Consider the following 16,962-nt stretch of genomic DNA (forward strand, 5'->3'; position numbering starts at 1 on the left):
ATATATATATATATATATATATATATATATATATAACTACTTCATTTATTCGCATAAATTTAATATATGAAAGTATAGATTTATGCGTAAATTTTAAGTATTTACTTCAAAAGTGCTCAATACGTAGGTAGAGCTAGTTAGTAATTTATAAAATATATATGGCGATTAAGCTACACTGAATATTCTGCGTTTCATCCAACTATAGGATTCGTCAGGCTTATGCCTGACGAATCCTATAGTTGGATGAAACGCAGAATATTCAGTGTAGCTTAATCGCCATATATATTTTATAAATTACTATATATATATATATATATATATATATATATATATATATATATATATATATATAAAAATCTGTGTATCGCTTTATTGCAGGTCAATATTTTTTTTTTTTAATTTTAAAATTGTTTTTTATATATCAGTATAAATAGTAACAGCATTGTATCTACATTTTATTATTAGGGAAGTGGTATTTTCCACTGGAGAGCCATGTATTTTACAGCTGTCCTGTTTTTAAATCTCCAAAACAGCTATATGGTAAGTAGCTGATGATCCCCGTTTTCTATTTAACAATTGTAGTTAAAGTTTATTTTGGGGGGGGTTTTTTGTTTGTTTTGTTTTTTTTTTCTCTTTTTCGTTTCTTATATAGTTGAATTCTGTTTTGTAATTGTAGACTTTTTAGAAGTCGGCTTATACAAGTGTTAAGTCTGCGATAAATAAGATTAGATTTTTGTTTTTTTTGTGTTTCTTTTTCTGGGAATTTAAACTGCATTCTTTATTTTTTTTAAATATTTTTTTTTACTCAGAGCTTCTTTAAACCTTTTATATATATATATATATATATATATATATATATATATATAATCACATGAATACATGCATGTGTGTGCGTATTCCAGATATTCTGAGAGACAATGTTCTTCGGCAACTGTTGATACAGGTAATTTTGACTGAGAACCGCTTTCTGATCAATTTTAACATCATATCCACATTGGCCAGTTGTATCCTCTCACATCCAGGCATTCTTTCTCCGGAAATCCTGAAAAAAATAAAATAAATGAATAATGAATTAATTCATTAGAAAAAAAGAACAAGTGAAGCATGCATGGTCCCTCATGAGTGCACAGTGAATGAGGCATAAAAAAAATGACTATGTTCAGCATTTGCCCTACCCCCACCTCATTTAGCCCCAAAAGTCCCCTGGGGATGTCAAATCCTAGTGAAAATGAACAAATGGTGCAGTTTTAGGCCTTAACATATGTAAATTTGAGTTCTGCACCATGCAAAAAAAAAAATTACTAAGTCCACCCCCCCTCCCCATTTAGCTCCAAATGTCTCCAAGGCCTTAACATATTTAAATTTGAGTTCAGCACCATGCAAAACCGCTAAATAGACATACACAGAAAATTTTGGACAAATATGGTAAAATAGTCCCAAAAATGGAGTATTTTTTATTAGCCCTAAAAGAGCCCCTGGGGCACACCCAAGAGTTATCGCGAAGTATAGACAAACAAAATTATATAGAAATCAGTTAATTACAACTTTTCAGAAAGTTTTATAAAAATCCAAGGCATCAGTTTTTTTTTAAATAAGCACAAAAGTGTTAATTTTAGCCATTTTAATCCAAAAGGCACCCCTAAGGGGGCAACCAGAGTTTTCCCAGAAAATCCGTTCTGTTATTTTTTTTTACTCATATCATGTTTAATGTTTGTGCAAAATTTCAAAAAATTCCAAGGTGTAGTTATTGAGGAAAGTGCGGACAGACGAACGGACGAGGGTGAATTTACAGGTCCACCCTCCTTTTGTTGGGGGAACAACAAGGCACAATACCATTTGAAGGGGGGGGGGGGTACTATTTGGGACATAATTTGCAGGCACACTATTTAGGGAGTTGAGCAGGAAGATGTCTGTTCATGTTAGTACAATCAGGGAAGCAGGAACCCATGAGGAAATTTCAAAGTCTAGCAGTTTGAGGGAAGAAAATATTAGAGTACAAGGCTTTCCAGCATCCAGGGATCTGTAGCATGTAGAAGGGTTATTTTGTTGCTTGTTGGCTTTGTTGGGGGTATTTACATTAAAGGGGTATTTACATTAAGGGGGTATTTACATTAAGAGGGTACCAGGCCTTGGAGTTTGTCAGAGCACCTTCCATTAAGATACTTCTAAAAAAGTTTGGAGTTTGGTTGACAGAGTAGGACCTATTAGGTTGGTAATTCTTTTTTAAACCTTGTCTAGGAAAAAAGCTAGTAGCAGATGCACTAGCCCAAATATGGTAACAATACTCCATACCTTGGTGGATGGTGGCCTTGTAGAAGTATAAGATGCTCTCAGGAATAAACAAACCTCCAACACGGTAGAGAGAGCCCACCTTCTTTGCAGCAGCCTTGGCAATGCCCTCAAAGTATTTGTTCCAATTCATGTACCCTATGAATGCTTAACCAAAGAGTTTGAATGAGGAGCCTCCAGGTAGTGTACCATTAGCCATGAATATTAGTGGCTGAGAAAGTTTCTTGTAATTATTAAAGGAAAGAAGCTTAGTCTTAGTAGCATTGAATGTTACCATCCATTTATGGTTCCATTCTACTACAGACTGGAGGTCTTCCTCTAATGTTTCAGCTATTTGCTTAGATATATGTTCATTCATTTTCCCTTCTAGTGTCTGTTATAGAGCATTGTATCATCAACAAATATACCCATCTCTGAGACAATTTTATCAGGGAGATCATTTATGCATAATAGGAATAATAAACGTCCAGGGATCGATCCCTGATGCACACTCCTATTTATATCATGTTTTGACATATGACCAGTGAGAACAACCTGGATTTTTCTTTTATTTAAGAACCAGCCTGGGTGTCCGACATTGCCCAGGTGTTTGGAGGTGTGTGTGTTGAGCAAAAAAAAAAAAAAAAAAGTGGTAGTAGGCAGACAGGCTCGAACCCCGTACCGCGAAGGAGGAAAAGAATGTGAAAAAAAAAATAAAAAAAACAATGTCTTTCCCGTTGCGTCCATAGTCAAACCGGAAGTGGCAAAGGTTTAAATTAAGGCTAGTCAATCGAAAAGAGGGGGATGACTTTCGAAAATATCGGCAAAAAAAGCGATCTTTCTCTGTAGAAAAGTGGCCAGTTGAGGGTGAAGGAATTAATGTTTTTAACCAATTTTTTTATATTTGTTGTTCGAAGGGTTGAACTTCAAAATGATACCAATCTCATGAAAATCCATCACCTCTGTCGAATGTTTTAGGCAGACATACAAACATACATACATACATTTAAACAGACAGGTGAGATTTATAGAAGACTAGCATGGGTGCCTGGCGTTGCCCGGATGTTTGGAGGTGTATGTTGAGAAAAAAAAAAAAAAAAAAAAAATGGTCAATTTTTTTAACTTTGACCCCTATTATGATCACTTAAAATTTATTGTTTTGGGCTCAAATCAAGTTATTAAGTTAGATCCATGTCCAAGGAACCTATATCTAAAATTTAAAGTGTTTAGACCCACAATTGTTGGAGGAGTTTGGTAGAGTTCTCAAAGGTCAAATCGTTGAACTTGGACCCCTTAACAGCCAAATTTCTGGCCGAAAACCGATCACATAGATTTTCCCAAATCTCAGTACACTGTATATCAAATTTCGAGTCTGTAGACTAAAAATTGACAGAGTTATTGCGTAGGAAAATGTACACACACAGACACATTTACTTTTATAGATATACTAGCATTTCAGCCCGGCATTGCCTGGGTGTTTGGATGTGTATGTTGAGCAAAAAAAAAAAAAAATGTGATAGTAGGAAGACAGGCTCGAACCCGTACCGCAAAGGAGGAAAAGAACGGGAAAAAACCTGACGTCTTTGCGGTTACGACCACTGCCAAACCTGAAGTGACTTATGATTACATTAAGGCTAGACAATCGAAAGGAGAGGATATCTTTAAAAAATATCTGCGAAAAAAGCGACCTCCCCCCCTGTAGAAAAGTGCCTAGTTGAAGGTGAAGATGTTAATGTTTTTAGCCAATGTTTCGATATTTGTTGTATGAAAGGTCGAACTTCAAAACGATACTGATCTTGGTAAAATCAGTCATCTCTGTCGAAAGTTTTAGGCAGACATGCAAACATACATACATACATTTATATATTAGTAACTAAAAATTTTCTACCCAAACTGATGAAAAAGCTTGCCCTATCTCTGAATACCCTTTATGTAAAATTTCAAATGTTTAGACCAGAAATTGTCTGAGTAATTAGGTAGAGAGCACAGAGGTCAACTTTTTTTAACTTTGACCCCTATTATGACCCCTTAAATTTCATTGTTTTGAGCTCAAATCAAGTTATTACGTTAGATCCATGTCCAAGGAACCTATATCTAAAATTTCAAGTGTTTAGCCCAAAAATTGTTGGAGGAGTTTGGTAGAGTTCTCAAAAGTCAAATCGTTGAACTTTGACCCCTTAACAGCCAAATTTCTGGCCAAAAATGGATCACAAAGATTTTCCCAAATCTCAGTATCCTGTATATCAAATTTCGAGTCTGTAGACTTAAAATTGGCAAAGTTACTGCGTAGGGAAATGTACACAGACAGACAGACACACAAACACATTCACTTTTATAGATTTGATTGTTAAGTATTCATCCAGTAAAACTGTACGATTTAATTTTTATGAGAAGACTATTGTGCTATATCCTGTCAAAGGCCTTAGATATATCTAGAACTACTACCCTAGCATCCCCTACCTTATCTAGTGCAAGGTATGTACATTCAGAGATTATAGTTAAAATATCTGCAGTAGAACGGGCTTTCCTAAATCCATACTGTTGGTCGGAATTCTCTACGACAGTTGTTTCTTTTGACATGATTTTTTTTTAATCATTTTTCTATTACAGGAATGGCTCTCCACTCAAAAATGGGTTCATTCTGGTATGGGTATGACAGCTAGTAGCTACATAAAAAATTGTTTTTGTTTTTTTTTCTCACTTACACGTGGTGTGTACCCTTCAAGTTGAAGCCTTTCGGTCTTTTGACGCAGGATATCCTCATACTCCTCTTCATTTTTCCGTGCCGTTTCTTGTGCTTGCCGTTCTTCTTCTTCAGCAATCTGGGCGTCTTGCTGTCGAGCACTCAACTAGAAAATAACAAACAAAATAATTTGATAATAATTTTTAAATTGCAGTTTATTACGATATAAGCAAGCTTTCAATGCCAGCAGCCTTGTGCCAAACTGGCTGATGAGAGAACAGAAACAAGATAAGATTTACCAGTTTTGGGCCAAAATTCCCTCCATATTAAAAATACAAAAATGAAGAAAAATCTGTATAGTGTAAATACCCATGACACATCATATTCCAAAAATCATATAAATTGACCAAGTAGTTTTATTTTCATAAAGAAAATCAAATTTTATGAGTAATCAATGAGCAACTGTCTTGCCCACCATTTTGCAAATAATTTCAAGAAACAAAAGGATATAACTCAATAATTCAAACTTAAGAGGTTTATGCTGGTAATGCAAACGAATTCCCATTAATCACTAAAAAAATTGTTTTATTTATAAAAATAAGACTATTTGATCAATTTACGTAAATTTTAGGATATGATATTTTCGTTTCGTCAGGGTACGTACATCATACAAATTTTTTATTCATTTTTTTTTTTTTAATATTGGGAATTCTGAACAAGCACAGAATTACCCTTAAACTACTTGGTCACATGACACTGAAATTAACAGGAAATAGTAATCATACACTAAAGATGGTTTAGTAAAATCTTTGTTTGGATGGATGAATGACACATACATATGTCATGAAAGAAATGCAAAATGTTCATTTCAACTTTTTTTTTTTTTTTTTTTTTTACATAGGCATCACCACTTATCAAGGCAGATAGGCCACTCAAGGACAAGGGTTAAAGAGTGTAGAGCAGTCAAAAGGACAATATAGTAATCGATAGTAATGGAAGTTCAGTAAATTTGTTAACTTAAGTGGAACGGCTCATCAGAAACTTGTTCACGTTGGACTTGAAGACAACCGTATTATAGACAGCTGGAAAGCAGGAAAACGGAAGACAATTCCACAGGCGTGCAGTTCTAAGAAAGAAGCTTTGATCATGGAATCTACGTTTAGGTTTAGGCACAGATAAAGAGTGGGGGAAATTATTGATAGTGTTTTCAGCTAGACGAGTGTTTCTTGTGAAAGTTTGGCGAGGGGAGACCATAGATTGAAGCTCAGTCGAGCACTTTCCATGACTTACCGACATATTCCTATTACTTTTGTGTAACCACAAATTCATTCAAAACTTGAAGTGGTTTAATTTTAAATCTTTCTTATCTATCTTTCAATAGATCGACCGGCAGGGAACGCAGCTAGAGCACTAAATGTTTTGGTTTCAATTCTAACTGATGACACCCAAGTCATTTTTTTTTTATCTTTTAAAATCAGTACTATATATTAGATACAATATAATAATAAATACGAAATTTGCATGAATTAAAATATATTTAAGCGTATTTTATGACCAGGCAAGATCATAAATATAAAGCTATAATATTTTTCACATAAATGTTAATTATTTTAATGTCTATAGACACTAATGTTTCATGCTTACGCAATCACCAGTATAGGAAGTGATAATTGCTACTGGTCGGGAGAGTTGTCACAGTCACCCTTAATTCTGTAAGTGGCATCTTTCTTTTAGGTCATCAGCAATTAACACAAGGAATGCCATAATATAAACATATAAATGCCATGTTAGCAGGCATGCATAGTAAACAGTTAAAGAGCATTCTACAAGTCGGACCGTTTCGTTTGTGCTAAAGGTAACCACTTTTTTCTTAATTCACCAAACAGGGCTCAACTTTAATTTACTTTATATATATATATATATATATATATAATAGGATAGCGTGCGTGTTATTTATTTTGTGTGTCACGTTTACATCCGAGTGACTGTCATTTAATTGTTATGAACTTCCATTTCTTGTAATAAATAATTTTACCAAGAATTCTTCATAAGTTTTGGTTTCGGTTATAGCTGATGGCACTCCAATCTATTTTTTTATAAATAATTTTATCAAGAATTCATCATGAATTTTGGTTTCAATTATAGCTGAAGGAACTCATGTATATATACATATATTGTTTCATAAGTTTTAGTTTAAGCTGATGCACCCAAGTCATATAGATATATTTCTTTAATTTTGAAATCGCAACTTTATATCTATATATCTATAAAAACAGAGATGTGTGTGCCACAGACGATTTCTGATTGGTTAATCCAATAATCACATCTCCTAAAAAACAATCGTTTCTACGCTCTTACCTTTACCATAAAATATTATGGCTTTATTTATTGTCCATCTTGGAAGGGTTTAATTTTTTAATAACTTGTTATTTACAAATTAAAAAAATACGAAACTATTATGCGAAACTAAACTACACGAAATACGCGCACACACGCACACACACACGTTCACTACCGTCACGTTGTTATGGCAACCAAACCCGCTGACTTCTTTTTCTCATTTCACTCGTGGTCTTAAATTAGATTCGAATAAGTTGCCAAAAAACAAATATATAACAAATAAATGTTATCAAAGGCAAATCTTTCGTGTTTTTATTCAATTTAACATGTTTATTCAGCTCGAAAAGCATACAGTGTTTACCGATGTATTGGAAAATTCAAGATGGCGGCCGATTCTCTCTTTAACACGGTAAGTTTGGAAAAAGGTGTAATAAATAAAAAACCGGTTAAAATACTGTTAAAAACTCGCTCATTATATGTTACCGTGACATAGGTTGACATATATTCGGCGGGTTTTTAATAGTATTTTGTATAGTTTTTTTATTTATAACACCTTTTCCCAAACTTACGGTGTTAAAGAATGTGTGAGACGCCATCTTGAATTTTCCAACACATCGGTAAACACTGTATTCTTTTCGAGCTGAATAAACATGTTAAATTGAATAAAAACACGAAAAATATATCCAGTTTTTATCGGTTTTTTACCTTCTCTGCAGAAGTACAAAAAAACAAAACAAACAAAAAAAAAAACGGAAGGTACTTTTACAGAATGTTAAACTAACCCTAACCGATGTTTTATGTTTAGTTTAGGAAAAGTCAGAAGAAATAAAAGTCATTATTGCATGAAATATACGTATTTAGTTGAAGTATTGTTTATGTCAATTCTTTCGAAGAAATTTAGCAAGAATACCTGTAAACCAGGAAATCGGTAAAATGTCATCATGGATGAATACTTGTCTATTATAATTTCTACCCTTGACAAAAACTTAGCCATAACAAAAGAGATTTATTGTTCAGATTGTTTTTGAGATTGATTTCTAAAAAGATATTTTATAAATAAAATCGACTTTAAAATTAAAGACTTAAATTACAATAATTGAATTTAAACATTCTTATTTCAATATTTGGCACATAACACCTGCAAAAATGATCACAATGTCAGGATTTCATTTTATTTCAGAATCGATGGCAAATACTAATATTTAACATTAGTTTATCATTTAAGCCGATAAAAAGCCCTTTTTTTTCCGAGTCATAAAAGGATTTGGAGTTTTCTAATCAACCTTTCGGGTGCAGTTGCACGCTCTCAAAATAACTAAAGTGTTGGCTTTAAAAAAATTGGTTCATTAAAACTAAACAGGTTTAGTTTTAATAAAAAAAAAAAAATTAAAAAAAAATCGCTTTGGTAATTAGATATGTCGTATGGTTATCCCTAATCGCTGAATAAAACCGCTAACGAGTTGAATGATTACGACATAAAATTAAACTCGGGTTCCTGAAACGGAAACTTCGTTTGTTTTTGTTTTTTTCTTATCAATATATTTACATTGTTATTTTGTTTTCATTTTCAATCATTCGAACAGTTTTCTTTTTCAAGTAATCCAAGTTACAAAATTCCCACTGTTTACTATGCTAAAATCACAATGACTAATGTATACCTATTAACCCTTATCCTTGAGTGGCCTCTGGGCCTTGATAAGTGGTGACACCCATGTAAAAAAAAAAAAAAAAAAATCACTCGAACAGTTTTCTTTTTATAATGTACAGTTTTAAAAGTTTAAAAACTATATAGTTTTTACTTCAGGAAAATTAATGGGTCAGTTTTTACGATGTGCCCTGTTAAAATACTGTTAAAAACTCGCTCAATATATGTTACCGTGACATAGGTTGACATATATTCGGCGGGTTTTTAATAGTATTTTGTATAGTTTTTTTATTTATAACACCTTTTCCCAAACTTACGGTGTTAAAGAGGGTGTGAGACGCCATCTTGAATTTTCCAACACATCGGTAAACACTGTATGTTTTTCGAGCTGAATAAATATATTACATTGAATAAAAACACAAAAAAGATATCCAGTTAGGTAGAAAAGTAACTTATCTTGCCTTTGATAACATTTATTTATATATTTGTTTTTGACTATTTTTTCGAATCTATGTGTACAGTAATCTTGCCAGGATGCGGAGGAAAATGAATGAAGGGGGAGGGGAATAAAATAAAAACATTTTGGAAACAGAGTAAGTTTGAAAGAATTGCTTTGCACAGAAAGAAATTAATGAAAAAATAAAATTAAATTTCTTTTCTTTCTTGATTTTTTTTTTTAGTTTTTTATGAAAAAGGAAGTCAAAATTAAGACTATAAAAAACAATTTTTATTAAGAGCGAACCTCAGTCGTCAGGTCTGTAATAAAAAGACGTGGAATAATAAATGTTTTCTAATACAAATTGTTTTTACTTATGTGTTCATTTGTCTCTTTGAAGTTCGTTTGTTTAATATATCGGTTTGCAATATAATTTTGTCATTCTGTCAGACTCAAATTTTAAATCTATATATCTATAAAAGTTAAAGTGTGTGTGTGTGTGTGTGTGTGTGTGTGTGTGTGTGTGTGTGTGTGTGTGTGTGTGTGTGTCTGTGTACATTTCCCTACGAAATAACTCTGTCAATTTTTAGTCTACAGACTCGAAATTTGATATACAGGGTACTGAGATTTGGAAAAATCTATGTGATCGGTTTTTAGCCAGAAATTTGGCGATTAAGGGGTCAAAGTTCAACGATTTGAGCTTTGAGAACTCTACCAAACTTCTCCGACAATTTTGGGTCAACACACTTTAAATTTTAGATATAGCTTCCGTGGACATGAATCTAACTTAATAACTTGATTTGAGCCCAAAACAATAAATTTTCAGGGGTCATATTAGGGGTCAAAGTTTAAAAAATTACCCCCTTTTTTTTGCTCAGCATACACCTCCAAACACCCGGGCAACGCCGGGCACCCATGCTAGTATATCTATAAAAACAGAGATGTGTGTGCCACAGACGATTTCTGATTGGTTAATCCAATAATCACATCTCCTAAAAAACTATGGTTCGTAGGCTCTTAATTTTACCATAAAATATTATGGCTTTATTTATTGTCCATCTTGGAAGGGTTTAATTTTTTTCTAACTTGTTTATTTACAAATTAAAAAAATACGAATCTTACACAATCTTACAATCCAACCTACGACATCCACAGCCGCCATTCTGCTAGCCGCAGACACGTAAACAACACGAAAACAATGTTTTGAAAATCTAGCAAAAATTAATTTTCCTGAAATTTTTCAATATTTAAAAATAAATTATGCCGTCTGATAAAATTTTTAAACTTTTTTTTAAAGCTATAAAGATAAAATTTAAAAATATTTATTTTTATGTAACACGCGCGTTCGCTCGTGGTCTTTTCATTTCGGGTTTGTATTACTGTACACATAGATTCGAAAAAGTTGTCAAAAAACAAATATATAACAAATAAATGTTATCAAAGGCAAGATAAGTTACTTTTACACCAAACTGGATATATTTTTCGTGTTTTTATTCAATGTAACACATTTATTCAGCTCGAAAAACGGGTTTGTATTACTGTACACATAGATTCGAAGAAGTTGATAAGATACGAAACAATACAGCATTAAAACACGCGCACACACGCACACACACTCACGTCCACTACCGTCCTTGGCTACGTCACGTTGTTATGGCAACACGATAAATACACAGTAAATTTGATTTTCTTCATTTCTACGCAAATATTACGCAAATATAAATCATATAGAATATCTGTATGAATATAATTACACGTAATAGTTAAATAAAGATGTTCATCGTTAGAACCGAAAAAAAAAACTAATAGGGAATTTGTATAAAGTTGTATTTTCTTTTTAAATAAATAGAAAAAAGGGGTGTTGATAAGACTATCCATACTTATACAGTTTAGTGACGACATTAAAAAATGGAAATATTGAAAAAAATTTTTAGGCCAAATTTCGCAATCTAGCCTTTTTTTTTTCTCGCCATATTGAGATGCGCAGTGCGCACAACATATCTGCAATTTTTTTACGTTTTTTTTCTTTTTTTTTTAAATCTGCAATTTTTTTGCGTTTTTTTTTTTTTAAAATAAGAATACTATTGAATATGCAAAGAAATTGAAGAATGCAAAGAATTGAAGAATTTTTATACGAGAATATTTTCAAAAGATGCTCAGTTGGACACGCATGGATAACTTCGAAACTTCGTTTATTTACTTCTGTTACAAATTAAAAATAAAAAAAAAAAAAATAAAAAAATAAAAATGGCATCTGTCTTCGCAAAAAAAATTAAAAATCTCATTCTGGTCGGGAATAAAGGGCTAGATTGGCCTAAAATGGAGGTATTCTGCTATGTACGGCAGTTACCTGCCCTTGGGGAATTCCTGGGCCTGCAATAACATTTCCAAAATGGCCACGTTGACGTTGCCGTGATAAATCATTTTTTTCGATGTAAAAAAAAAAAAAATACTTGATCAAATGAAGTGAAATTTTTTTTCGGAGAACTTCAGTCTATAACAGTTACGTACAATAAAATTTTTTTTTCAATATTTCCATTTATTAATGTCGTCACTAAACTGTATAAGTACCAGACTATCAATACACACAAAAAAATATAGATTTATTTTTGGGTAAAGTTCCCCCGGGTTTTCCTTTCACTTCAGTAAATAATGGTCTTTTGTTATATATATATGGCGTACTATTATCCTTATATATATATGATGTTTATGTTTATATATATATGTATAAGTGATAGTGTCTGTGTGTGTCTGTGCGTTTGTGTTCATTTCCCTACGCTAAAACTCTGTCAATTTTAAGCCTACAGATTCGAAATTTGATATACAGGGTACTGAGATTTGGGAACATCGATGTGATAGGTTTTCGACAGAAATTTGGCGATTAAGTGGTCAATGTTCAACAATTAGACCTTTGAGAACTCTACCAAACTCCTCCTAAAATTTAAGGTCTGAACACGTGATATTTTATATATAGATTCCTTGGACATGGATTTAACTTATTAACTTTACTTGATCCCTAAACAATAAATGTTAATAGGTCATAAAAGGGGTCAAAGTTTAAAAAAATTGACCGTTTTTTTTTTCCTCAGCATACACTTCAAAACACCTGGGCAACGCCGGGCACCGATTGCTAGTAATATATAAAAATCGATAGAACATTAACTCTATAATAATATACACGAAATCTGCAAGAATTAAAACATCATATTGAAGCGCACTTTACGACAGAACTATGTTAGGCGTCCCTGCTAGCTTAGATAAATACTTTTGCAGTTTTAACAAAAGAGCTACAATAATATCAGAGTGTCTCTATTTACACTGAACATCTACAGAATGCCAACATGAATATATCACATATGAATGAGTCCCCTGTGGAATTTCTACAGGTCCCACTAGTAATAATAATAATAATAATTATGATTATTTCTAGATTTAGTATAGGAGAACTTGTTATGAGAAATGTTAATTTTCTTATACAAGAAAGCCAATATGCAATATTCATTAAAATTATTTATCAGGTCAGTGTAGTCAAATGTTAGATGGATGAATTACGACCCAGCAAACAAGAATTAAAATATATTTAAGCATACTTTATGACCGGGCTACACTGAGCATCCTTGCTAGCTTAGATAAATACTTTTGCAGTTTTAACAAAAGAACTACAATAATATCAGAGCGTCTCCATTTACGCTGGACATCTACAGAGCGCCAACATGAATATATTACATATGAAAGAGTCCCCTGTGGAATTTCTATAGCTCATCAGCACAGCAGATGGCTGTGGGGTTCAAACCACTAACCACAAAGTTTATGACCGAGTGCAGATACCGTTACGCCACGAATCCAGAGTTTTTTTGGGGTTTTTTTTTTTTTTTTTTTACATGGAGGTCACCACTTATCAAGGCCCGGAAGCCACTCGGGGATAAGGGTTATTGCGTGTACAGTAATCAATGGGATAGTATCATAGTAATCGTTAGTATTGGAGATTTGATAAAGTGTTTTACTTAAGGGGGCGATTCATCAGGAATTTGTTTATGTTGAACTTGAAGACATCCAAGTTGTAATCAGGTGCGAAACAGGCAAACGAAAGATAGAAGTGCATGCCTGTGGAACTAAGAAAACAGCTGGAATCTACGTTTTTATTTAGGCACAGATAAACAGTGCGGAAAATTATTGACAGTGGTTTCAGCTAGACGGGTGTTTATCGTGAAAGATTGGCAAGGGGGGACCAGAGATTGGAGCTCAGATGAGCACTCGCCATGGAAATAACGATAAAACAAAGTTGTTGAAATTACGTTTCCTTATCACTTAAGTTATGTCGATTTTTGTTGATAATTTTTACGATAATTAAATCAGGTATATACCATTTCCCCCTAGGAAATCATGGAAGCCAGTCACTTCCTCTCAGATTTGAACAATCACCAATTGTTTGGTTGTAAACTACCAAATATATTTATTTTATTTATAAAACAATAATCTCAATGTTGTGGGGTTCGAAAGAGATAAACGATGCTTATAAAAAGCCAAAACAATGTATATTTTTTTAATGTTCTTTTTTTTAAATGTTTTTTTTAATGTTTTTTTAATGTTTTTTTTTTAATGTATTTTTTTAATGTTTTTCTTAATTTTTTTTTTTAATGTTTTTTTTTTTCATTCATTTTGAAACTTCAAATTTTTCGGCAATAACATCATCACCATAAAAAGTTTAAAAACATTTTAACCTTGTTTCCCTTTTTTTTTTCCTCTTTCCTTTTAAGTAGCATTTTTTTTTTTTTTTTATAAAATAATAACTTTGGCTGAAAGTTGACAATCCGTGTTGTTTCCATGATGTCAATGTAATATTTGGTCAAGAGATGTGACAATGCAGGTTATGAACATTAGGAATATCTCTTGTTAAAGCATTATGAATTTGAATACAGAAGAACCCCGGGATACAGCATTAAAAGTTAGTAACAAAATACAGTACAGTATATAATACACGTATATAATCAAATCATGGAAGCCAGTCACTTCCCTCAGATCTGAACAATCACTCATTGAATGAAAAAACATTAAAAAAAAAAATACCACATTTTGGACTTTCTTTAAGCATCGTTTATCTCTCTCAGACCCCACAACATTTAGATTACTGTTTTGTTATCTTATACCATGTATGGAGTATTGTTGCCATATTTGGGCTGGTGCATCTGCTACTAGTCTCTCGCTCCTAGACAAGGTTCAAAAGAGAGTCGCCAATCTGATAGGTCCTAATCTGTCATCTAAACTTCAGCCTCTGTCCAATCGACGAAATGTTGCATCCCTCTGCCTATTCTACAAGTACTTTAATGGTGAATGCTCTGACGAACTGCAAGCACTTGTGCCCCCTCGACGTAAATACCCCCAACAAGCAGCTAAATCCCACCCCTTCACAGTAGAGATCCCTAGATGTAAGAAAGCCTTCTACTCCAGTAGTTTCTTCCCCAGAACAACTAGACTTTGGAATTCCCTTCCGGGTCCCTGCTTCCCCAACTGTACTGACATGCAGAATTTCAAGTGTAACGTGAACCGACATCTTGCTGCCCAACTCCCTACACAGTACCCCTGATGCTTATGTCCCTGATAGTAGCCCCCTACAACAAAGTGGCAATGTGCCTTGTTTGGGATGAAAATGTAAAAAAAAAAAAAAAAAAAAAAACATAAGGTGGGGCAAATACCGTAACTAGGGTCCGGAAAAACATTGTATTCCACATTGTAACCTGAAAAAATTGTATCCTAGGGCCACCGTATCCCAATGTTCTACTGTAAATGATTGTTATTGCCGAAAAAAATTTAAGTTTTGAAATAAAAATTTTTTTTAACTATATTAAAAAAAACATTGCATTGTTTTTGGTTTTCTTTAACAGTCATTAATTCGGCACTTCTGCATGTCAGTGACATATTAGCAGAGATATGTTAACCCCTGTTCTACGAAAAAGAACTGCCGTCTAGCGGTCATTATGTGAACCTCGAATATAAACAAGCCTTTACGATAACACAAAAATACATAATAAAATAACAAAAATATAAAAATCGAAACATTTACTGTTATACAGTAAAATCAAAATATAATTTTAATGAATTAATATAACTTTTTTTCAATAAGTGATTCATAACTGAAAATAAAATAATAAATATGATAAAAACACAAAATATTTATAGATTGTTTTTAGAATTATTTTTTTGTTTTTTTTACGGTAAGGTTGTATAAAAATGTAGCAAAATATAATTTTAGTTTGCACGCACTTTTAGAAAAAGAAGAGTTAGACCCGTTTTTTTGGTTGACACGTAACATCTGTCGGTGGTTCTTGAAACTAAAAGACACACATTCGCCTCATGTCACTGACATGCAGAGGTGCCATTTATTCAAATTAACAATGCTTTAAAAAGATAGGGGCAAAAATAAAAATTGCTGAATTCAGAAATTTCTTCAAAAATACTAAAATATTTAATCTTTAAATTCCTTTTCTGTGCACATTCCACTGAAGTATTTCTAAGACATGCACAAAAAAACAAAGCAAAAAAAACATTCAACAGCGATGAGACATATACAACATTATTTATTTTTATTTCAAATAATTGCTTAGCCTTTTGGCTAAGATGAAAATATAGTAACCATTCTACCCTTGATCAGTGAAGAATAAATCCTCCAAGAATGAAGCAATTTCTTATTTTTTTATCTCAATCCAGAATTCCTCTTTTGGGAAGAGCTGGATTTTCTCCACATAACAAATCGACCTCATGTAGATCAAGAACAAAGTGTAGCATCTGTTCTTCAGATGCTACACTTCAATTTCTTGTTCTCTGTCAGTGGAGGAGAAATCCTTCACGACTGAGACAATTTTTATTTTTGTTCCATTTCTCCACATTAAAAAACGACCCTGGTGCCTAACTCTGTCCTGTGGGGAGGCATTGTAAATAGGAACTCTGATCTTGTGGGATGATAAATAAATAGAGACTTCAAAAAGAAATTTGCTCTGACCCCTGAACTCTGGTTAATGACACAAAAAATTTCATTGCATAAGAATGTGGAGAATAGAAAATGGACCCTGGGTTTACATTCAGCAGCCTCGTAACACTCACTTCCCTTATTTTATCTTTTAGTCCTCATGTGACAGAGTGCATATGGTGACTGTATGCAAATACCAAACCATGAGTGAAATGACGTCACACTAAGGAAAAAGAAAAAGACTATAAAAAGGAGAGAGGGCATCAACAAATACAATCACATTAGAGATGTGGAGGACGTTCAAAAGCACGGATATCAAAGAGAAAGAAACACGATCACATTTTATTCGAGAAAGTACACGGAAATAATTGTCATTGTTTAAAAAAAAAAAAAGAAAGAAAAAAAAAGAAAGAAAAAAAAAGAAAGAAAAAAAAAGGAGTCTAGTTATTACTTGTCTTATGCTCCTTGCAACATACTCTGCTACAACGTGTTAGGTCCCCAGTGTCTATATGTTAATGCATGTGTGAATTTGCTACATTACATGCCATGAGCGATGATTCTGACAAAGGGGGAAGAATTGCCATTTCTAGGTCACAATCTATCGATCTAACATATATTGTTGGATA

At 32.9% G+C, this 16,962-nt stretch overlaps 1 protein-coding gene across 2 annotated transcripts in view; it reads right to left on the reverse strand.

Annotated features, from left to right (window-relative positions):
* Positions 1-751: 751 nt before the first annotated feature.
* The window catches only part of LOC145269485 (trichoplein keratin filament-binding protein-like), a 90,591-nt gene continuing 74,380 nt past the window's right edge, over positions 752-16,962 (reverse strand). For both annotated transcript variants that reach the window (XM_080125209.1, XM_080125210.1), the window contains exons 14-15: positions 4,974-5,117; positions 752-1,042 (exon numbers count right to left, since the gene is read on the reverse strand). In XM_080125209.1, coding sequence (XP_079981335.1) covers positions 1,013-1,042; positions 4,974-5,117 — 174 coding nt within the window. In that variant the 3' untranslated portion in view covers positions 752-1,012. The remainder of the gene's footprint in view (positions 1,043-4,973; positions 5,118-16,962) is intronic.

This window comes from Euprymna scolopes, chromosome 45 (assembly GCF_053919585.1).
Source record: "Euprymna scolopes isolate OS-2025 chromosome 45, ASM5391958v1, whole genome shotgun sequence".
NCBI classification, from domain to species: Eukaryota; Metazoa; Mollusca; class Cephalopoda; order Sepiida; family Sepiolidae; genus Euprymna; species Euprymna scolopes.